This window comes from Myiozetetes cayanensis, unplaced genomic scaffold (genome assembly GCF_022539395.1).
Source record: "Myiozetetes cayanensis isolate MyiCay16 unplaced genomic scaffold, myiCay2020 scf32, whole genome shotgun sequence".
NCBI lineage: Eukaryota > Metazoa > Chordata > Aves > Passeriformes > Tyrannidae > Myiozetetes > Myiozetetes cayanensis.
This window is the reverse complement of record NW_026087544.1, coordinates 422,938-445,902: the sequence shown is the minus strand read 5'-3', so window position 1 is coordinate 445,902 and position 22,965 is coordinate 422,938. Positions and strand designations below refer to the sequence as shown.

General features: G+C 49.4%; 1 protein-coding gene across 2 annotated transcripts in view; it reads right to left on the bottom strand.

Annotated features, from left to right (window-relative positions):
• Positions 1-22,807, bottom strand: part of ILRUN (inflammation and lipid regulator with UBA-like and NBR1-like domains) — a 34,961-nt gene extending 12,154 nt beyond the window's left edge. Inside the window, exons 1-4 of one of the 2 annotated variants that reach the window (XM_050327194.1) lie at positions 22,603-22,807; positions 11,388-11,542; positions 7,902-8,099; positions 6,453-6,556 (exon numbers count right to left, since the gene is read on the bottom strand). In XM_050327194.1, coding sequence (XP_050183151.1) covers positions 6,453-6,556; positions 7,902-8,099; positions 11,388-11,542; positions 22,603-22,760 — 615 coding nt within the window. In that variant the 5' untranslated portion in view covers positions 22,761-22,807. Of the gene's footprint in view, positions 1-6,227; positions 6,557-7,901; positions 8,100-11,387; positions 11,543-22,602 lie in introns of both variants that reach the window. The other variant, XM_050327193.1, reaches the window with a different exon arrangement.
• Between the last annotated feature and the right edge of the window lie 158 nt (positions 22,808-22,965).

Below are 22,965 nucleotides of genomic sequence, written 5' to 3'. Positions count from 1 at the left end.
CCCCAAAACCCTCCTGTAAGACCTGACACACACTGTGGTCAGGAGGCAGATGAGGGAGAAAAGCTCGTTATATCTCATCATCAGAGTCAGGAAACCATTATGCAAATGCCTCTAAACACAGTCCAGCTCTCCACAGCACACAGGAGGGCAGCCAAGAGCCCAAAGAGCCAAAGCTGTCCCTGCTCAGGCTGCACGTGAAGCTCTGAGCAGTTTTCACCACTTTGCCTTTAACAGGGCAAATTCCAAGGGAAACTCCTTTCTCTGTACATTCTCCTACAGTTCCATAACCCCCTCCCTGCAGGAGCCAGGGCTTTGGAGCCACGAGTCTGAACACGGATGACACCAAAAAATCAATGTCACCAGCAAACCCCAGGCTGGAGAGCTCTGCTGCAGAGCTGCACTAGGAAGGAAGTGCCATGAGCAGTCTGTCATCTTACTACAGCTGGAGAGAAAAAGTTCATTCTTTGGGATATATCAGGTGGTAAATACAAGTGAGTGGTAAAATGAAGCAGCTCTCAGAATTCAACAAAGAGGAGGATGAGCAGACAATTAACCAGGACATCTCCTGAACTGTGTGGGAAGCATGAAAGACTGGGAGTGTGGAAATTGCTGTTTGCAGACAGAAATACATGCAAGTGATGGAAAAACAAACACGCTTCTACCCCAGGAATATGCTGCAGTCCCAGTTTGTAAAGCTTTTCAAAAGAGAACAGCCAGCAGATTCCAGCATGACAGTTCACCTCAGGAAGGAGACACTCCCACCAAAATCCAGACTGAGCTATCCAACATTTCTGAAAAATAGTCACTGAAATAGGGGGAAGGGGAGAAGGAGAGAAACATTAAGATAGTATGAACAATTGCACAAGGAAAGGACACAGAAGGAAAGCAATGCAGGAGCAGGATCCCAAGCAGTCTCACCTCACAGGGATTAAGGCATTGTACTTATTGCTCTGCAGAAGGAACACAGGATTTGCTGCTGATTTCCTGTACGGACACATTTGCCAGAATTTACTTTATCTCTGAACTACCTGTACACAAGGCTTTGTTTGAGGCACTGCCTGGCGAGCACTCGGGAGGGGTTTAACCACCACCTGCCCCTCTGCCAGGAACACCCAGGGTGCACCTCACCCTGTTACCCACCCCGTGTTACCCCACACGGGATGTTACAGGCAAAACTGCCCTGCCTTAATCAGGGGGTGCCACAAGCCCCTGCTCCCCCTGTTGGTGCACACAAGTGCTGGTCACCCAGCCCAGCAGAGCAGCTCCTTAGTGGGTTTGGACGGAGGGACCCTGTGAAGAGGCTAAGAACCCTGTCTGCAGGAAAACTCTCTGGATCTTCAGATACTGGTTCCTGTAGCACATAATTCAGCTCAGCTCCTCCTGACGTAAGGAATTTCACCAGGAAAAAGCCCCAAACGTTTTCTCTGGGGATTGCCACTCTTCACGGCACTTCACCTACCCAAGATTCATTATGCACATGAGAACACACAGAATCAATCACCACTTGTGTGTCTTTAAGCCCAGTGAGAGCTGGTTTAGCACAGACCCTGCACAGGCAGCCCCCCTCCCCTACACGCTCGGTCCCCTGCTCAGCCAGGCCCGAGCTCTGCAGAGCCAGTGCTCCATGACATTTATTCACTGCGCACAGAGTAAGGGTTTGGTACCACAGAACTTCAGTTACTGCTGCAGTGTAAATACCAAACCCTGGTATGACATTTTCAAGACTAATTATCCCCTCTATGCAGCATTTTACATCACAAACATGCAAAAATAATTCTGCAGACAATTGCAGTTTTTCCAAGTTGTTTCAATGGAAGGATTATTCCCACTATTTTTGGTGCATTCCCGTCTATTCTCCAAGTGGGATCACTGTCTTTATGAAAAGCTCAGCTGCAGCTTTGCAAATTCACTTTCAGTGCTTCCAGAATGTTCCTCAGAAGTAATTGCTCACTTGCTGGTGGGAGCACCAGGCTCTTCACACAGACCAGTGTGTGAGAACACAGGACCACGATTTTCCAAGAAAAGACTCTGCACAACAACTACTGGTATAAATTATCATTTGACTCGTGCATCTACAAGGGAGGGGAGATGTTTTGGGAAGTTAAAGCCTTTGTGAATACTGAGCTCTGTAAATGGAGTCACCTGTGCTGGGAACAAAGTAAGGGGTAAGTGAATCTTTCATAAACCATCACACACAGGCTTTCAGACAGCTTTTTTTATTTCACCTCTGTGACCGAGTCACCACCAATGCAGGTACACTTCCAGGGAAGGAGGTGGATGCACAGCAATACAAGAGTCTCCCAGAATACACTGACAGTGGCACAGCCCACACTGCCCAGCCCCGTCCCCTCAGGCCACTCCTGCCCCGCTGCTCCCACCTCTCTTACGTAAACCAGCACAAAAGAGAACAAAGCACCCAGCACTTGTGTTTTATTCCATGCATGCCGTGCAAACAGTGGCAGGGAGACCACCAGGAAGCTCAGAACCTGGTCAGAGCAGGCACAGGCAGGGCTGGTGCAGGTGCCCACAGGTGAGGAGGTGACAGGGCTCAGGTACCTCCCTGGGTTCCAGGCACAGCTCACTGATGTGCTGCTGGGCTGCAGTGGAGCAGAGTTCAGCTAAAATCAGACTGTTCGGCACTTCCCCCAGCCTGGAAGCATGGGGACAGTTGGGTATCATGGATGAGCTGACAGGCAGCACTCAAACACACCAGTCTCTCACCAGAGAAGCAAAGCAGCTCATGGCACTGCAGCCCAGGCTGCAGGTGCAGCTCCAAGTCCAGTATTCCCCCACTGTGTCCAAAGGAACGTGGCCACATGGTGACCAGCCCAGCGTGGAGCACACACACCACGAGGGAAGGAGCTGCTCTCCCCCATGGATGCAAATGTTTATGGGGCATTGTCCTCACCCACAAAGACAGCTTGAGACCAGTTTCCAGTGAAAAAAAAAATCTGTCTTAAAGTTTACACAGGCAAACCTGCAAATGGGAGGTCCTGGTTTAGGAGAAGCCTCTAGAAGCCACAGCAACGTTTAAGCACAGGGAGGGGAAGCCAGTTAAAGACTCCATGGACACAGGGTTGGTTTCCCCTTATGTACAAAAAGCTGCCAAGTACCACTGATTGAGCTCAGCTCCACACAGAATGGAGGAAGATGGGGAGCATAAACACAGTAGGAAAAGAGGCGTTCAGATTTTAATGCTCTGATCTCCAGTATATTTCTATTTCACTGGGGTCTGAAGAGCAGCACAAGCCAGGACCAGGGAAGCCAGGCACCATTTGCTGTGGTGGGGACAACACCCAGTGTCCTGTCTAGGCAAATCTTTGCAGAATCACAACTTCCATGTGCAGTTTTCTGCATGACACAGAGAGCAGTGACTCCTCAATTTATCTGGGCACCAGATTTAGATACAGATCTACGGATTTTTTATAGAGATAAGTACAATCTAAATGTCAGGATATGGCTATTCACTTCTGATCTATGCAGACATGGAAACCTGTACGTTTCTTCCCTCAGTTAAGCAATTAAGCTAATTCCCAGGCACTGTAAGACTGGATCTTGGGCTTTTAATGGAAAAGCCAGTCACAAGAGAGCAGCAGTGACTGTGCAGGGTTGCTATGAGACAGGAGGAGTAAATAGGAGGAAGCTGTATCAGCCTCAGCTCTGTGGAGAATCCAGAGAAAGTGACTGCCAGAGAATAAAACACCCGTGCATGGAGATATCTGGGATCCAACGCAGCTCATCCCTACTCCAAGAGAAGCATCCTATCCTGCACTTAAGCACATCTTTACATCTAAGAACATGCAAAAACCCCACTGGGAATGGGTTTCACAACATGCTTCAATCAAAGCCCAGACAGGCCCTGGCCTGCAGCCTCCCCACAGTGCATGTGGAAGGTAGGCAGGGGTCCCAGAAAGGTGCTCATCACAGCAGGAATAAAGGGCACCGTTTGTTTCAACCATCCACAGGTTTCATCTCATCCATTTGTATGGAGCTCTGTGTATGGTTTTGTTTGCTTTTCTGGTGCACTGAGCAGAGCACCCACACCTTGTACTCTCTGCTGCTGTATCAAAGCATTTTGAATGTTTCCAGGTGTGAAATGCTGCTGTACTTGTCTAACCCAGCAGCAGATGGCACGCCGACATCGCCAAGATCCCGACTCCAACAGGGAATTTTAGAGGACAAGCCACACCTGCTCAGTGCACCAGAGGGAGAACTAATTCCGACAAGGTCTGGCAACTTCTAGTATGTTTTACAGCTGCAGATGCCAGAAACTGCTCATCTTATCTCAAAGATTTCATGGTCTTGTGCACTGCATGACTGGGTTCCCCAACAGCCTCTCAGCAGAGGAATCCTCCATAGTGATCCAAGAAATATCTAAGGGCTTATTTTACTTGTAACTACAGGACACAGGCCCTTCTGAACACCTCACTAGACCTTACCCATCCCCTTTGCTACATGTCACCAAATGGCCTGTCAAATACAACTAGGGAGTCCCTCCATTCCCCGGATACAAAGGGGACAAAAATATCACATAAATGTCTGGGATGTCCAACTCCCTCAAACTTGTTCTCCACAGAACCAGAACTGTATCAATACGAATACTGGGTCAGTGGCAAAAGCCTCTGCCCTGGGCAGGATAGGCAAGGCTGCAACGGGACTGATCTTCAGACCTACCTGAATGGCCTCCAGAGGAGAAGCTACCTTGTTTTAGTATGTCACAAACAGAAACATTGCAGCAGAGACAAAAAAACCTCGAAAATCAATGAACTTTCACACACACCCAATCAAAAAGGACCATAAAACTATCCCTTCTGAAACAAGTAAACAAAACATCTGCTTTAATCTTGGGTAACCCACCTCAAAATCCACGCAAGAATATTCTGTAAATACAAAAAGAAAGAAACAAAAAACAACCCCAAAACAACAACAAAAAGGGGAGGAAAGGTCACCTGCCCTCCGTGTGGGGTTAGATTATGACTGCCCATGTCTTGCCAGAGCAAGGACCCTGAGCTCTGGGTTACCAGTTAACCAGCTCACTTCAATCTAGTGACACCTCCCAGGTGATGCTTCACTCTCTCCCACAGCACAGCTCTGGTTCCTCACCCCCACATCCTCAGTCAGCCCCAGCCCGGCCCCTCGGGAGCACCACGCCCCACCACGCAGCACTGCTAATTCAGGTGGTGTTCCACTGACAGGAGAATCATTTCCCAAGCCATCCCCTTCACTGTCAGTGAGCAGAGTCCTGCAGCAGGAGCCAGCCCAGCCATGGTTGGGGAGCAGAGCACAAGAGGGTGGCACGTTGGCACACAGCTCACCCCAGCCGTAAAAAGTGCACAGCCCTGGTGCAAAGGTCACTAAAACATGATCTACTGGCAGAGGACAGGCAGGTCATCCAGGGAGGAACTAAAGTGCTGTAGGTGAACTAACAGTAGGGTTTTATTAAGTCATTCAGCAACCAAGTGTTATTGTCCTACACAGCCTGCTCAAAGTACAGTAAAGCATTTTTAAAGGATTTTAAAAATCAAACTAGTTTGACATACGACAGTACACACCTACACATACTGCTGCATTAACAGGTGGATTCTGAATTGTAAATAATCCTGCAATTAATTTTTCACACACAAGCAAATAAAAACAGTCAAAATATCACTCAGACTCATATAGCATCCACCAAGCAAGCTTTTGAGAAAGGTTTAAAGTAAAGATAATTTAAAAGTCACCTACAATTATAAACAAGACAAGGACATAGACAGGAGCAGTCCTTTGATTGACTCCTGACAGGCAGCTTCTGGGATCAAATGATGAGCTCTCCCCATACCAGTTAAAAAGAAGTTATCTGTTTAATCTGAAGATTGGGGGTGTGGATATTTGTTCTCTGTTCAAAATTATGTCAAACTCAGGTCACATCTAGAGAGATATTTTGACTTATTTGCACACGCAACCGGAGCAGGCTCCAGCCACTTGCAGTTACAGGAGCCAAACAAGGTTATATAAATTTGAAGGACTTGAAGTGAAAACAAAAAGGTGGATCTGGTAGAGTCTATCAGAGGCAAAAATATTTTAATATAACATGAGGAGTTGGCAGAGTCAGACAGTCAAATTCAGAACCTTCCTTAGCAGGTCTGGCAGAAGCAGAAAGAAAGAGCTTTGCAGTTTGGAAGGAAGAGCAATTACACACCTGCCTGGTTCCTCCCCTACCCGTTCTCCTGCTCACCCAGGGCACCTACCTTACTGTACGTCACTACCGACAAGTTGTTCGAGTGACTGCTGGGGGAGAGATTTACAGAGTTTTGTGACAGTCCATTCTGATCTTGTTCGATTTGGTCAGGAGCAGGCCCCCATGTGTTTTTGCTGATTGTGCCTAGCTCGGAACCCCCAGGGTCTTTTAGGTTGTTTTCATCTGGTTGCCTGTTCTTCTGTGGAGAGGCGAACGGGTTAAAGTTTCCTTCTACCTTGCGATGCGGCTGCGTGTTGAACTCTGTTTCAAAGGATGACAGCTGCTGTGTGACACCCAGAAGTCCTCCAACTTCCACACTGAGGATCACCCAGATGACATCTGTGAAAGAAGAGACACATTTGGGCTGTCACTTAGATTGGAGTTTATGAAGAAGGGGCAGAAGGAGCAAAACAGGAATTCCATCCTTTACACCAGCAAGAACAAGACCAATAGTTTAAGGTACATTTTTATGAACCCTCAGCAATAGTGGTTCAGTGCCCCCAGTTTAGCAGGGCTGGGCCCAGTAGTTTGAATTTTAGAAGTGAATTAAGGGCAGTGGAATTGTAACCTTAGGGACACATGATTTGCTTAGGGACCCTTGCATCCTGCCAGGGCTGGGACCCCCAGCACAGTCCAGTGCCCCCAGTACACCCCCCAGTGCCCCCAGCACACCCCCCAGTGCCCCCAGCACACCCCCCAGTGCCCCCAGCACACCCCGCACAGCGCCGGTGCAGTGGAGCGGCCCCGCAGCGCCCTCTGCCGCCCACGCGGGGCCCCGCACGCCCCGTGTCCCGCTGTCCCCGTGTCCCGCTGTCCCCGTGTCCCGCTGTCCCCGCGCTGCCACCGCCGGGCACGACTCTCGGGCCCCCCCCAGCAACAAAGCCACGAGCTCGGCTGCAGGGGAAGAGCCCCTCGCACTCGGAGCTCGGCGGCCAAAGGGGTTCAATCTGCAGCTTGTCTTCTGCCAAAAGCGGCAACTTCAGGCTATGCAGGGACATGTCCCGCGGTCCAGGGTGCTCAGGAACCCTGCGAACACCTCGGCTTTGTGAGCACACAGGGTCAGACAGCTGGCTGCCAACACCTCTCGCCCAAACTCTGAAACTTGGGATACTCCCAACTGCCAGGAGAGATACAAAGATGTTCTCAGTGTAAACCAAAGCTGGCAGAAAAAGGCTGGAAGGCTGCACCAAAGGCAGATGTTGGAGGCCCAGGTTGAGGCAAAACATCAAAATGTGTTCTTTAAACAGAGAAATGGCTTGCAGGGGACACACTAAATCACTGCATTAAAACCTGGGCATGCACTTCTCACAGGAGGCTTTCACCACTAACAGATTTTATGCTTGTATGCAGTTCCCAGTGTTCAGCACTGGCAAGCGGGGAAAGAATCCTGACAAGGATCAACTGGGAAAGAGTCTCCAGGAGAGCTGTGCAAGTCCCTTTGTTTTCCAGTTTTGTGTAACCTGTAATTCGTTCCAGTGTTTAGAAAACAGTTCTGTGCTGACCAAGACAACAAAGCAGCTCCCTTGATGTTTTCTGCATTCCATGTTCTATATTTAGGCCGGGGTTGGCAGAGCTCTGCCCTCCTGCTCTGTTATCAGAGCACAGTGCAGGGCCAGTGGTGTCCGTGCTGTCTGCAGTGGGAATGCCAGGGAGAGCCTGGAGCGCTGGGAAAGGGCCCACTCACCTCCGTAGTAGAGTCCCGTGGCCGTGCACATCCGCCACTGTCCCTGGTACATCCCGGCGGCGCTGGGGCTGCACATCTGCACGCTGACATCGGCCATCTCCTGCGGCTCCAGGGACCTCACCATCACCATGTTCACGTGCCCAAACTGGTCGCCCCCAACATACTTCAGGCAAACCCCCGGGGGCCACGCCTCCGTCCCTGGGATTAGACACGAGAGGGAATTACTGACAGGGCACCAGGAAAAGCTTTGTCTGCTTGTGTAAGACGGGATGAAACATGCTTGTTACAAGAGTTGTGCAACTGTCAGACAGTCAAAGGAAACCAAGATACACAGGACACAGGAGCAGTGGATGCTGAGGAAGAATAAACAGAGTTTTCAGACCATATTTAACTGGTGCATTTAGGGACCAGCAGAACAATTGGTATTTCTATTTGACTAATTTCTAGGTCTTTGTTACACAGGAAAATTCTCCAAGTCCCAGTGTAACTGCTGCTGCTGCTGCTGCAAAAAAAAAAAAAATCCCCATAACTGACATACACGTCCCTTTCTGCAGAGACAGTGACAAGAGCAGCACCAGGGGGTGTTTGTGCATGTCCTCCATTCCTGCCTTCCTGCATGCAGCTCCTGAGTCACACCACATCAAATACCTGTTACTGATACAAAGTGTTGGCAACGCTTCCTTTCAGGGATTCTCTCCTTTCTAAGCCTGCTCGCAGTCTCAGGAGGAACTCATAGCTTGAGCTACAACTGAAGTGCCAGCACTATTTCCTAAATGGTTTTATTTCCCTCCTTGCACCATCCCTTTTCTCAGCCTTGTGCAAAGATGGGAAGGGCTGTGAACATATGATTTATCTGTGGAGATCCATGTTTAGACTGCAGACACTGGACTGACAGCGTGACCTGGCAATCAGAGAGATAGAAAACAGTTCCTGAGTGCAGGCACAGCCACCAAAGATAACAAGCGTCAGGGCAGACAGAAAGAAGAAGTGTTTCTGAGACTTGTGAAAAATCAATTTAGCAGAATTTTCTTTTGCTTCTTACCCAGTCACATGACCTGACCAAGACAACAACTTTGACAATAACTCCTGCTTGGCCAAGGTTGACAGAAATGGCAGTGGAAAGTCTGAACCACCACGGAGCTCGGAACTGCTCTGTGTGGTCCAGGGCGAGCACGGCAGAGCCTGCTCTGACCTCAGGTTACCCCAAGGAGTATCCTTTGCAACAGCTTGCCTGCTAATTTAATCCCTGTGGATACTTCAGCAAAAACATGGCAGGGACTGGTTTTCTTGTCAAGTCCTTGTCTGTGGAATTCACAGCCTCTCAGGGAAAGCAGGATGTGCATGAGTACAGGGGGATGTTCAGCATGACTGATGTACCAGCTGGAAAGGTGCTGAGAGAGGAGGGTTCTGAAAGAAGATCTGGGTGCCTGGATGACCTCAGCCTGGGGTGTGGGGCACTTGAGCACGAAGTCTCATCTGCAGAGGTTGGCAGCACAGCAACACAGTTTAGATTAAATAATTTATGTGATTTTTATCAGGTTTAATGGCTTTAGGCTTGCAAGGTGCCTAGAATGCTGCAACTGATAAGCCCCATAAAATGAAATTATGATTATGTCATTCTATTTCAGTACACTCATCTCTCAGGAGATGATAAATTGCAGTGAGTGTCCTGCAGAGCCAGCAGCAGCTGGAGGCAGAGTGTGGAGAGGAAGCCAGGTCGTTAAATCCTGCTGCCCTTTCAGCAATGGTTCCACTACACAAACTGCTCTTTTGGCAAACAAGGCAGCACCGCCCTGCAGGTACCAGAGCAGGGGCATTGGTTTTTAATGACACATGGGAGAATCAGCTGACATACCTCAAACTGCCAGTCTCTGAGCTCTGCCTGTCACAGTCATCAGAACCAGAACACCCCAGTGACATATCCTTCAGGTATTCCATGTGCTAGAGCTCAAGTCATGTAATCAAGGGCTCTTGAAGCGCTGCTGAAAACCTTGGCACTGCTTCAGTTACCTGCCTAACAAGCAGATATTATCTGGAAACACTACAGCCCTTTGATATTATACCTTAATTAACCCATAAAATGGTTTTCAAGTGCTGCAGTCCTCCTCACACTGCACAGTCACAGCCAGTGAGTGAAGCTGCACGCACTGCCCATGCCTCGGCAGCGTGGCTGCACCGAGCCCTGGCCTCCAGCACCACCCTTAGGGCACGCAGGGACAGCTCCACAAGCCAGGCTTTAACCCACACAGAAGCCAAAACAAATGCTGGCCTTGCCAGGAACTCCTAAGCCAAGATGAGTTCCCACCCCTCATTTTAGAAGGCCCACAGATTTCAGAAGGCCAAACATTCCAAGAACAATGAAACATCACTTGAACTGAGATGTTAAGGCTGAATCTGCATGAAGGAAAGAGCACATCAGAGGGATAAGAAAGGGAGGAGTCTGAGGGTCCAAGACAGGGGCATAGTCATAACACACACAAATTGAGATCCTAAGAGTGGAGAAACAAGACTTGCCACAATTACTAGATTTGTAAGACCTGTATTTGGGACAATTATAAAAACTGCCAATTTTTCACAGTATTGGAGTTTAAGCAATGTTCCACATGTCACCCTTTCATTGTACTGTCAAACAGAAGGAGGTAGAAAAAGTAAACTGGAATATTAAGTCCTTTCTGTAGGACACAGTCTCTATAAATCGGTGTTCTTAAACACCTCCATGTGGCATGGTGAAATACTCTTATATTTTTAGTGTGGTTTTAGTCTCTGTCAGACTTGGATATTCTGCCCAAGTCTCTACAACCAGAGAACTGCAGCTATTCCCAAGTAGAAATCCTGGGAGACCTGAACCTGACTTGTGATGACTCCCAGTGTCAGCCCTCAGTTTGTGACTGTTCTCCCTCACATAACTGCAAGCGGGAAATTAAATTCAGACACACATTTTAAATGTTTGTGCAACATCCTGTCAGTGCACTGCTTGAGGACAAGGGATTCCTTTGCATTCACGGGTCTCGATTTTCTCTCTGAGTGGATCCCAACAGATCAAGCACTGGGAATGCACTTTGCCCAGTCTCACTTCCTGGATCCCAGCCCCTGCTTTGACTTGTTTTGAACTGGAATGTGGTCTCTCCAGCCCTGCATCCTCTTGGAGTACGAAAAGGCAATTCCGTCAGAAATGTATTAAAAGCAAAGGGGACCTGTCATATGACCCTTGTGTCCCTGTCTTGTCTACAGGTTTCCTAGAGTTTGTTTTTGTGGTGGCATGAGGAACAAGACTGATGGCCTGACCGAGCTGCACATCCCACCACAGAATGTTTGTGTTAACCCAAGAAGGGGAACTTGCAGAGGTTGGCAGCATCTCCCTCAGCGACAGGGTGGCTCCAGCCCAGGTGAGTGCTCACGAGCCTCCTGCCTTGGGCCTCTCGCTGGACCTGTCATCCCACTCACAGCACCCACTGCACGGGGTTTGCTGCAGTCCAAAGGCCTCACCTGTGTTCTGTATCCTCCACGTCTTTGTAAACTGGGTATCAGGAGGGATGGACTCCCCTTCACCTATGGTGACATCTTCCACAAAGGACATCGAGGGGACATTGATATTTGGACTCTCGAAATCATAGTAGGCTCCGATGGCAGCTTGTAGATTCCTAGAAGGGAAAAAAGCACATTATAACCTGAAGTACAGGTGGGTCAGGCCCTTTGCACAGGTGCACATGTGTCATCCTGAACAGTTCAGCAAAAATACCCAGACTGTAATAGCTCTGCTGTTGCGTGTTTTTTAAACCTTTGATCTCTAGCACATAAGGATTCTGTAGTCCAGGATAACAGAGTTCAAAATACAGCATTCTTCCTTGCTAGGGATATTGTTTTAGACCACTTTTCTACTCTGCTTCTATTTTCACTGGAAATCTTGGAAGTTACAAGTCCTGGAGACCTCTACCCTGCCAGTTCTTTTTGAAGCTTGCTGAACAGTTCAGGAGGCACCGAGAGGAGAGCTGTGGAGGCAAACACAGGGCAGTTTCTTCCCACCAGCCTTGTTTCCTGAGCTAATTTCCAAAGGACCAAACATCTCCATTTTATTTTGGTACAGAAGGTCCAAAAGGAGCACAAGAGGAACAAAACACACAGAATGCTCTTCTGATAACTCTCAAGGCCAAAGGGCACTGATAGCTACAGATAATAACTCCGTTCCTGCTGCTTTTGAAACATATCATCAGGTAGGAACTATTTACTCATCATTAAAACGCCTGCTCATCTCTGGATAGTCACAACTCACAGGAACTTATAAACCACCTGTGTCAGAAGTTCCCATTGAATAAAGACAAATGACAGTGCAAGCCTGTAATATATTAAGGACATTCAAAAAGCCACAAATGTTATTGATTCCTGAGCTGTGGTGTAGTTGCAACTCCTGATAATTAATGTGAGAAGAGGAACAGTCAGGCAGGAAGAGGATTCATGAGCCTTAGCTCAGTTCCACGATATACTATTAAGTTATTACGTAAGTGTTTGGCAAGTCATGTAATTCCTCTGTTTATGCATGTCTGAGAGGTTGTGGCCCTAATTTACATGTTGTGAGTGGGTGTTGTGAGAATGGAGATGAGTAAAATCTCCCCAAACGCAATGGGCATAACAACTGCTTTTTATTCATGATTACAGAAATCTGTGTTGCCTTTTTGAGCAGGATAGAAAAAAAAAAACCCAAACCCTCAAGAACTGGGAACCACCACCTAAAGCAAAGCCCTGCAGAAGCTGCACTGTGTGGGCACAGTGACATATTGAGGGTCTGTACTGCGGTGGAGCGTCATGTGTCTGAGCCAGAGCCAGAAAGCCAAGGTGAAAGCAAGAGAAACATTTGCAGCATGACCCTGAGCAAGAGTAAACACAGGGCTTGTGGGGCTGCTTGCCAGCTGGAAAGAGGTTTCAAATGGTGAGTGAAGAAAACTGCCTCCTGTTCAATTCCTACACTGCTCATGGGAAAAACATTCAAATGGGACATTCTGGATAAAATCCCAACTGCAAGGGAGCAGTGTCACTGCTTTCTCCTCTCAGAAAACTCAGGGGACCTAAAGTGCAGCAGCTGATTGCACTGGAGCTGGGGTCAGAAGGGCAGAGCCTCGGTGGGGGCACTGGGAGAGGACCCAAAGAACCCCATAGTTTGGCAACCAGTCCATCACAGTGCCAGCAGACAATTGCTGTGTGAGGCACTGGAGTTCCTGATATCCTACTAAGGAGGCACCGGAGGAACGTCCTGCACAACATGGCCCAGGGATCGATCAGCAGTTCAGCAGCCCCAGCCCCACAGCCAGACCTTTGCCACCCACGCCGAGTGGACTTTGGTCTGACACGAGAGCCACCAGGTCCCACTGCTGAGGCCAGAACCCTGAATTCCAGACAGAAACCATTATTCAGCCTGAGGCGTTTTCTACTTAGGAGTGTCAGGGCTCTATTTAATCCCGCCAGCTCAGTCAAATGCTGCAGGAAGGGGCCATGTCACATTAGCCAGTAAACAGAGACAAATGCTCAGTTTTACGTCACCAACCGCCTGTTGCTTATACACTGCACAAGATTTACATAACTCACACCAGGGCTGTGCCAAGAGACTCCTGCTCGCTCACCCAGCTAACACCATGAGCTGCAGCTTAGTTTGCACTACGATTTCTTCCTGTAGTACAGCAATCCAAGGCAAAAGGTATTGTAGGAGCTACAAAAGACAGCAATGCAGCTCTTTCACTTCCTAATCCAGTACTACATAACTACATTTTCAGACACACCACAACATCTTGTGAGTGATGATTCTGGAATCAGTTGCACTAAGGTTTTATTGACACTGAGAGGAAAAAAAAAATCTCTGAGGGGCAGATTTCTACTGCAGTTCTGTGAGGCAGCCTCACTGTGTTTGTTTGCTTGGCTGCAAACAGGCTTCAGAAGGTAGTGGGCTATTTGTGCACACAGGCCTGGGGCCAGCGCTCCCCTCCCGGGGTCATATTTCAGTGCTCTTTGCCATTGGGAAACAACAACACTCATCTGCAGCATCGAGTTAAAAACTAACTAAAGAACAACGCATGCTGAAAAATAGATTTGCCACCATTTGTGATCAGCTATTCCCAAACCCACCTCCCCACTCCCACTGTGTGCTCTGTGAGGTGGGGGCTGTTTGGGGTGAGCCATTCTGCGTGTTCCAATGTCTACTGAACTCCCCACAAGAGAACTTCAAAGAAGCTTCCAGAAACTGAAGAGAAATTCACAGTGGTAAAAGCCAAAGTCAGGATGACAAAGCAAATCTGCCTTGAGTTCGCGTTGGTTGACACAGACAGCCCCGGGAGATAGGAGTGCAGCGGCAGCGGCCCCGCTCTGTGCCAGGGGTGCCCCCAGCTCACACCTCGGTCTGCTCCCTGCTCTGTCCCACTGGTTCCAAGAGACAGCGCTCTCCCTCCTCCCCTGCCCCAAACCCCCAGGATCAGCTGGAGGGCAGTGCTCTGGGGAAAATGCCATTTGCAGGGGCCAGGTCTGCCCTGGTTATGTGCAGGCAGCTGAGCCCAAGCAGCACACCATGCCACGGCATCAGTGGAGCTCACAACCAAATGTGACCTTAATGACAGAAATGGCTTAAGGGCAAACACACTTAAGGCCTCAAAACTTATTTACGCTTTAAAATACATATGATTTTTATTTTAATTTACCCTTGTGCCCAGCTGTAACTGTGCAGTCTCAACTGCAGACACTGCAGGGCCAGGCATGAGCAGGACGCGTTATCATCCAAAGGCTTCTGCTCACACAGCCCTGCCTGCTTGATTTTACTCCTCCTCAGTGTGACTTACACCACACTACTTACTCCCCCTCTGCTCTCTGCCAAAGGAGATAAATTACTATTATAAACCAAACAACTCTGCAAATGCAGCCAGTTTAATTGACATGACTGAGCTCTTCTAATTACAGGGGTGGCCACGCAGTTCTTTCTTAACAGGGCCCTTCAGGTCCCAGGCCTTTCTTACGCTTCCAAAATTAAGCAATTTTTCCATTTTTAGAGCAGTCCCAGGCCACAGCAGTGTGTAGCCCTGCCACACTTACAGAGCAGGTCTGACAGGATCCAGGCCCTAACTCCTGGGTAAAGCCTGCAGTCACAAGTCACCCCAGCAAGCAGGTGAGCCCAGGAATCAGCACCATGCTCAGTTTTAGTCCTAAGAGCGAGATTCCAAAAAGAGAGAGGGGAGGAGGCAGTAAATACAGGTTATAGCTCCGCATCATCACCCAAATCTACTCTACCTCTACTCCTTCCTCTCCAAGGGCATCCCATGACTCTTAGGTGTCAAGTATTTTTCCCACACAATACCAAAGTGTTCCTTTCCGGATCAGTTCTTTTGCTCTGCTGCTTCGTTTCAAGCCTCAGGAGCTAAATTACAATAGTCAAGTTAAAACCTTCTCTGCTAATAGCTCTGGAGATGTCCCTTAACAACTCTTAAGTGTTAGCAAAGAGGTGGCTCATCTTGAGTCCTTCTTTCCCTTCCCCGTTTTTTCCAGACAGCCTTTTGTTATGTTAAACCAATATATTTCGGCATTAATTACTCCTAATTAACCAGGTCACCATGGCAGTATTCAAAAATAAAAGAAACTCTTCCAAATCAGTTCACAAACTCGAGGCCTCCTTACACAGCTTCACTGTCCTGCAAACAACCACCAGCATACGGGTAAGTGGAAATGGTTTTTTAATTAATTGAATCAGAGTTTTTCCACGAGGATGAAGAAACCAAAGCACCAAGGCTACTGTGGCCTCATGGAAGGCACAGCATGTGCCCATACCTTCCTGCTCCCCAGAACACTGAGACTTTTTTCAGCATCAAGAAGGTCAGCACCTCAGAAAAAAAGCTGTACAACCAGGTGCTCCAAACATAGAAGACGAGGGACACTAGAATTTGAACTATAAATATTACAGGAATCTGAAAATTTTCATTTGTTGTCAAATTCTTTGATGAAAGAGCCAAAGATATGCCTTTTTTTAAGAAATAGATTGGGGGGGGGGAATTCAAATCACACAAAGCTCAAAATCCAGCTCACAAATGTCCCTCTTTGTGGCTCCTGCCCATGCCCACAGCACCCACCAGCTCCCAGAGAACACAACGGCCAGACTGCTCCATGTGGCACCAAGAGCTCCTTCCATGTGGAATTTCAGATGGGGTGCAGCCCTTAGATCACACCCAGCCAGCCAGCAGAGGACATTTCTTAGGCCGTGGAGAAGCACTGTGACACACAGGCACTGTAAGGAAGGTGCCAAGGGACACATCTGTCCCCGCGGAGGGAGGGAGGAGCCAGGCAGGTGCCGGGTTGGAGGTGTGTTCCCTGCGCTCTCTCCTGCAGTACTTTCATGAGCAAGGCAGCTCAGGTGATACCCCCGGAAAGAGGCAATGCAGACAGCGAGCAGTGCTAAACAGCACAGTAAAACCTCCAGCACAGAACACACGAGGTAGGACACCTCAGACTCCTTCTGTAACGCAAGCCTCAACCTTCATAGGCCTTTCCTCGCTCTCCAAATGTGCTGTGTAACCAGGCACCACAGCACCCCATCGGGTGTCTATTGTTAAAAAACAAAAAGAAATAGTGCAGCAGATGGATAATTTCTTACTCCTTAATAATGGAATATCTCTACATGAAACAGGGGGTAGAGACTAAAAATGCATATGGAGGACACGCAAGAGAGGCAACTCTCAGTACACTCCTTTTGCCTCTGAGTTTCCACGATCTTAGATGGATGTTATTCACCCCAGCTCTCAGGAACTGGGGGCTTGCTGACACTCCAGGCTGGGACATCTCCAACAGCTCCTATTGCTGCTGAAACAGAAGATGCCTCACTCCAAGCCTTGGAGAAGGCTGAAGTGGGGTGTTCCAGAAAGAAAACAGAAACCTGCAGTGACAGAAGCCATCCCATGCTCTGCAGGGGCAGCAGGAGGAGAGAAACTGAGCACCCACAGTGTCCTCAGAGCACCCAAACCACCAAATGAAATCACTTTCCTCAAGCAGTTTTACTGTGCACACAAACACCCACAGCAGCTCCTGAAACCTTCCTGTGATACCTGCACAGGGCTGAGCACAGTCCCTCACCCGGGCACAGCCCCCTGGGACCTGGGCAAGGCCCCCCCAGGACATGGGCACAGCCCCTTAACATTGGCACTACAAGTTCGAGCCCACAGAGCCAACCCCAGCAGCTGAGCCCTCCCAAAGCAGGTGGTCACAGTTCTAAGTGCGGGACAAAATATCCTGAGAATGTCCCAGTAGGAGCTGCCATTGAAAACAGGCAACAACTCTTCCCAGTGGAAAGTCATCAAGGGCTGCCAGTACACAGGAGATTCTGTAACTGCCAATTCCTCAGCACAAACTATGTCACCAATCTATAATTGTCTGCAGGAAAGTAAAAGGGGATTAAACTGCAGAAACTGTCTGAGAACAAGTTGGGACATGTAAGGCAGAATTCAGCTGGACCAAAATTATATTGTACCCAATTCCTACTGCTACAGTTGCCTGCAGGCACCCAATTTTTAAATGTTTTGTACACTGGAGCACAATTATAGTATGTTCCACAGTTAAAAATACAATTTCTTTAAAGTCTAGATTTCATTCAAATTAATCAGGTCAAACACTTGAGTTATTCTCGAGAAAAGAGGTGTGGGTTTAGGTTGTTTTTTTTTTTACACACTAGATAAAAGCTTCCAAGAAAATATTTTTAAATTCTTTAATTCTGTAATGTTGTTATTTTTAGTAGCATCAGGAGACAGCTGTGGACACAGAGAGGCACCAGTCTGTGATAGTTCTCATGCACTAAGATACACCCACAATGTTTCAAGTGAGCCACAACAGATCAGGAGTAAAACCTCTCTTCCCTCCCCAGCCCGAGGGTGTAAATGACCCGTGCACAGCTCCCAGACTGTCCTGACATCCTGGCAACTGCCCACCAGGAACCACCACATCTGCTTCCAGGGTGTCCCTTCTGCCTGGGAGGACAGCGGGTCCCCCGCTGGGTTAGAGCAAGAAAGTCATCAAGTTTAAATCTTCAGCTTCTCTTCCCTACTAAAGCTTATCAAAACCCAATCGATGTTTTGAACCCGCTGCTTCCCCCTTGTCACCAGACTTGCTCCAGCTGGTCACCACCTACAAACATTAACCCGACCAGAGTCACACTAGGATTGCTCAAAAAACATCCTGTGTCCTGAGTCACAGGGGACTCTGGTCTCTATCACCTGATAAGGGTGATGGGAAGCAAAGAACAGGAGCTGCTGTCACTGCCCCACCGACACTGAGTGAGGACTGAACAACTCACAGTCCTTCCCAGGGAAGGAGGAGGATTTGACTTGGAAGATCAGGTCTCATTTTCCCCCTCTTCCACCACACAAGGATTCCCCACTGCCCTCTCAAAAGGGAAAGGACACTTTAATTAAAGTCCCAGGCAGCACCTGGACACTGGATTTTAACGGCAGTTTTGCAAACACCTGAGGATACAAAGCAGGAGCAGACTGCTGGTGTTACTGTGAGGAACACATCCCGTGTGAGCAAATCCTCTTGACTGGGTCTGTTCGTTAAATTCTGATGTCTTGATGTTTTACTTAAACAAACCTCAAGTGTTTCTCTGAGTAACACTGCTATCAGGTGCAGAGACACACTTTCATGCACAGACCTGAGTTTTACTGAAAGCATGATCCCATCATCACTGCTAGAACTCAAAAATCAAACACTTATCCTAAGTCATGGGAAAAGCAATTAAACTCCCTATTAGCTAAACCATGTCTTTAGACTCCCCATCAAATACATCCACTTCTGGGCAATGCAGGTGTTCCAGTGGATATAAAGAATTTGAACAGCCCACCCGCAGGGATGGAAATGGGCATCTCTAAGGCAATTTGAATTCTGTTAAAAGCCAACACCTGCTCTCCAAGGCCAGTAAAAGGCACAGAGGTGTTAGATTTTTCTCCTTGCCATGCTGGACAATCCCAGATTTCTGAGGTAAGAACTACTATCTCCACCCCTGCTCCCTCACTCGCACACACTGAACTGCCCCACATCTGACACCAGAGAGAACTGAATTTTACTGCAGATTTCTGCAGTATTTTCAGAGATAAACTTACAAATATCTTCATGCAAAACATCACCTTGGGAGTACTAGTTAAACCATAGCTACAAATTCTCCTAAACTGAAGAAAAAAAACTAAGGACCTCCAGCAGAGATCTGACAACCCTAAAAATAATAACCTTAAACAGATCTTTTTCACCCGAAAGCTGGATCCAAAAGACTTTGCAACAGTAAAGCTTTCCCCGCCCCCTGCACAATGGAAATCATTATCTGACACACATCAATTAAATATCACACCTACTAGGCTAATAAAAATTCAGCTTTCTAAACAAAAGCTAAAAAGAGAATGTAAAGAAATATTACATGTAAATTACTAATACATATATATGTGTATATATATATTCTTCCAAACTAGGAATCCCTCACCCAACTGCACTGAAATACGAACTTTAAATCCACCACCACCACCAGCTACTTCAAATTAATTCGCTTTCTCACAGAACTAAAGAAGGTCCAAACCTGTCACCCTTAAAGCTAGCACTCTACAATTAAAAGAAAATCATTCCCTTTTATTGCCTCAATACAATTTCCACATTAACTTCAGAGAAATTCAATGACTTTTATGGAGTTCCAGGAGCTCCCTGTGCAGGTGGGCTGAGACTGGACGGGTTCAAACCCACTCCTGCCCATCTCACGTATCCCCGTGGAGCTGCAGGCAACACGTGGGACTTCACTGCACCACAAAAATCCCTCCCACGAGCCTCCCTGCTCCCACCTGTGGCACAGCCCAGCATCTGGAGGGGAGGGAGCAGAGCCAAGCACATCAGGTAACCCAGGGGATCTGATCCTGGATGCAATGGCAGCAAAACACCCTCCCGACTTCACTGCCTGGAGTTCCCTCCAGAGGAAGAAACATTTTGGCACCACAACAGTTCACTTTTGGTTTTAGGCTGAAAGTGAAAGCTCAGCCTCTCCCTTCGCAGCCCCACAGCTCAGAATGCAAAACAAATAAATAAAAGGTAAAGTGGGATGGGATGTGCTGCCCTTGGGGAACCTCCAGCCGGGCTCTGGGGAAGGCAAAGTCACATTTGTGCAGCAGGAAGGCAAGAAGTCAGCACAGCCCATAGACAGAATCCAACTCCACAGAGTCAGAACTCTAGGAAAGTGTTTAATAAATACCAGGGAAAAGACAAAGAGTTTAACCTGTATTTCCTGCAGATCAAGGAACAGCCTCAGAAACTTCAGATGCATATGCTCCACCTGTAAGCACTTCTGCAGCACTTAATAAAACCAGCTGGCAGTTTCTTAGCAGTGCCCAAGCCTGCCAGAATCCCAAAGGGGCACTGGGCAATTCCTGGAAACTGGAGGAGTGGGCACAGACTTTTAGAGACTGCTTACAGGTATTTACACTCCTCCCCAGTCAGCCACTAATCCTCCCCCCAGATTGGCCAAACAAGCTACTCAAAAATACTTCCTCTGTTCCAGCAGAACTGCAAATTCACTGTAAATCCACTGACCACAACTACTAACGATGCTGTTGGAAATGGTCTTTCAAAGCACATTAACCTCTGTTCACTACAGTGTATGAAAGGCACAGACCAGGGGAGGAATTGCAGGTCTGGAGACGACAGTTATTGCCAAAGAGCAGCTTTCACACCTGGGAAGAAGTTCTAGTGAAATTATTTATGTCTTTGTTAATTAACTCACTCGTTACACAGAACCCAGCCTGCCCTTGTCACCTCCACCACGAGCTCCTCACCATCTCCTGCAGGTGAACATCAATCCTGATGCAGAAGGAAGGGATGGTCCCTGCAGGAACACGCCATGCCTTTAACACGTGGAAAAGTGACCTGAGAGTCTCCCCCAGACAAATCATCTGCAGGACAGCCTGACACCAGCTGGTTCCAGGCCACACAAGGCAAACCTGGTAGGCCATGGCTGAAGCAGCTGGGGAGCGTGGATCACACAGGGCCCTCAGTGGCACGGGAAAGGCGCTTCCAGAACAGGGACACGTGCTCCGAGCGCACCGTGTGTGCTGGGGGAGAGCGCGGGGTCAGCCCCGCCGGGCGACGACCCCGCGGCCGCAGGGGAGGGACAGACCCCTGGCAGGACTGCAAACACGGCACCAGGAACGGCACCAACCCCGGGGGAGCAGCCCCGTGCTGGGAACGGGCACCCCCAGGGGCTCTGAGCCCCCCGGAGCAGTCCCAGCACACACAGCCCACCAACCCCACCCCCTGTGCACGCGCCCATCCATCCATCCACACGGTTATCAACTAACACTGCAGAAAACATGGGAAAATTTATGTTTTCAGAACCAAACTAGCCACCGGAGTTGGGAAATTAAAGCTATTTTAATCCCTTTAGATCTTCTCCAGTTGTAAATAAAAGTCTGAAAAAGCCCTTGGTTTTGAAATGCTGTTATTCAAACACAAATTCAATACTCCCAATGAGAAAGAGCTGCTTCAACACAAACCAGGAACTCTCTGGCTACACGCAGCAACTCCACGAGTAACTTCCAGGTTCAGCTCTGCTCCCTCCAGGAAACTCAGAGGAAACCCCAGGATCACACTGCAGGGTCAGTTTTAATCATATCACCAACAAACAAAGAAGTGGGAAAGCATCTTCTGCTGGGAACTAACCACTTCTCCGGACCAAATGCCTGAACTCCTCAAGACCTTCTCTCACGCTGTGTCAGCTTACAAAACACAAGGAATTACTTGCTACTTCCCTACTCCCTCTACAGATGCAGATTTGCCACTATAACTCAATACAGAGCTGGAGGAGGAGGGAAAGACAAAAGTAAAGAGCTGACAAAGTTGTCTTATCGCTGTTTATAAACTCAACGATTCCACACAAGTTTTCTCCCAACTGTTGATATCCAGATCTGCCCCTGGAGTTCAGGTTTCAAAGCTGAGGTTTCTGGGTTTGGTGTTCCACCTCTGAGAAAAGGACACCAGAGATGGGCTGAGAGGGGCGAGTGCTCATAACGAGCCAACCCCCCCAAATCCACAGGGCAGCAGCTCCACAACATTTTCGCAGTCACTGGGCTCACTGCATGAAAACACTCCTGGTTTCTGTTTTTCACCATTATATTGAGGACTCCATACGTTTTTCTAGAGCCGCAGCTTCCCGATAACCTGCGCCTGCTTTTTCCCCTGGCAGCGAAACGGAGCCTTTATAAAACCAAACATCCCGAAAGTCAGCGGGTTTCGGAGCCCTCAGCCCGCAGCAGACGCCGAGTTTTCCCCGCCCCCCCGGTGACTTTCACCCGTGCACGGCGGGGCTCCCGGACCCCCGAGCGCCCTCCTGCCGCAGCTCCCCCTCCCCTGAGGCCGGCCCGGTGTCGCGGGGCCCCGGCCCGGCCCCGGCCCCCCCGTCACAGGCCCGCGGGTCGGTTCGTCACCCTCCAACAGCCCCGCGGCCCTCGGAGCGGCGAACGGGCACGGCCGCTCCCCGAGCGGGGTCGGGGCTCAGCGCCGCCCGCCCCGGCTCGTCCCGCTCCCCCCCGAGCCCCGGGAGCGGCCCCGGGCCCGGCACAAACACCGCCCGAGCCCACGGGCCAAGGGCCGGGAGGGCCCTGCCCGCAGCCCCTCGGCCCCGGAGCCCCCCGGGCCCCGCACCCGCCCCGCCCGCGGCCCCGGCCCGCACCAGTTGGTCATGTCGAGGAAGAAGGCGCAGCCCGCGGGGCTGAGCTGGAAGCCGAGCAGGCGCTGGAACTCGCCGATGAGCACGTCCTTGTCGGTGGTGCCGAGGCAGCTGAACTTCTGCATGAGCTCCGCGTCCAGGTCCACGTCCATGCCCTCCATGGCCGGTCCGGCCGGGCCGGCGCCGCCTCAGCCGCGCGCGGGGGGGGCGCGCGGGGGCGGCCGGGGGTGCGCGCGCGCCGTCCGCGCTCCGCGCCTGCGCTGCACCGCCCCGCCCCGCCCCGCGCGGCGCCGGCGTCACCGCCGCGCTGACGTCACCCCGCGCACGCGAGAGGAGGCGGGGCCACGCGAGCGAGGCAGGGAGCGC